Source organism: Stegastes partitus, unplaced genomic scaffold, assembly GCF_000690725.1.
Source record: "Stegastes partitus isolate 25-593 unplaced genomic scaffold, Stegastes_partitus-1.0.2 Scaffold188, whole genome shotgun sequence".
In the NCBI taxonomy this organism is placed as follows: domain Eukaryota; kingdom Metazoa; phylum Chordata; class Actinopteri; family Pomacentridae; genus Stegastes; species Stegastes partitus.
In genome coordinates, this window is record NW_007577919.1 from 363,702 (window position 1) to 364,806 (window position 1,105).

Consider the following 1,105-nt stretch of genomic DNA (forward strand, 5'->3'; position numbering starts at 1 on the left):
TTAATATTTGTAAAAAATACAGATTTTTGATGGGGACATTATTTGTGGTTGTTTTGTTTTGTTTCTTTGTTTTACTGCCAACATGTAAATTGACACTAATTAATGGATATTTCCTGTAATTTAACAAAACGGGGAAGCCAGTAAATAATAAAATAGAATTAAAAGCTGTTAGAAACATTCCACAGCAGCTTTATTCCTTCTAGTCAACGACGACACGACGTTCATACACAATTAAAATCATCACAAGAGGCTGAACTTTGTCAACTAATAACGAACTTTAATCAGTGATTCTGGAGGAACTTTGCTGAATTAAGATGTGCGTTTTATTCAGAACACCTGTTTGACTTGCTGGACTTCATAATAATAACTGGAGCTCCGTCGTGTTGTGTTCAGGAGCCTGCGTGCTCAGAGACGCGTCGGGTTCGTTGAACGACTCGCTGGTTTCTGCCGACTGCGTCGGTTTGTCCTGTAACTACGGATGGGACTTCAGCGACTGCATCAGCAACAAAACCTGCAGCTACGGAATCAGCAACTACTACCAGGTAACGGCCAGACGCCTCGTTACAGCTCCGTGGTCCTCGATGGAAACTCTGGTTTAAATACAGGATTCATGTCTTTATGAAGCAGCTCCTCGACACAAACACGCTGTCGGTGGCTTCTGGAGGCTCAAAGTGGTTTTAATATTTAATATTTTTTGTTTTTTATTTTACAATTCGATCTTGCAAATTTAATCCTATTTCCCTTTTTAATATCTTATATTTATTGTAAAAGTTTTAATCCTGTTTTCTTGCTTTTTTGACATATATTTGATTATTATTAATTAATTTGCAAGCGTCTAATAATATTTTCTTTCTTTTTTCAATTTTTTTTATTTCAAAAACAAAAGTTATCAGTTTCTATGATGTTTTGCCTTCTTAATATTTTATAATGATTTTATTTTCCGTACATTATATTTTTATCCAGTTTCCTTTCATTGTTTTATTTAATATTATTTAATTTTAACTGGTCTTCTTTTTTGCTTTGTTAGGATTTAATACTTGTTTTATTTTACAACAAGTTTTTCTCCTTTTTTCGTCTTGCTGGTTCAGTATTTTATCTTTTTTAT

General features: G+C 33.4%; 1 protein-coding gene across 1 annotated transcript in view; it reads left to right on the forward strand.

Annotated features, from left to right (window-relative positions):
* The window catches only part of slc12a3 (solute carrier family 12 member 3), a 28,778-nt gene that overhangs the window by 6,622 nt on the left and 21,051 nt on the right, over positions 1 to 1,105 (forward strand). Inside the window, exon 8 of the mRNA XM_008280232.1 lies at positions 397 to 542. Coding sequence (XP_008278454.1) covers positions 397 to 542 — 146 coding nt within the window. The remainder of the gene's footprint in view (positions 1 to 396; positions 543 to 1,105) is intronic.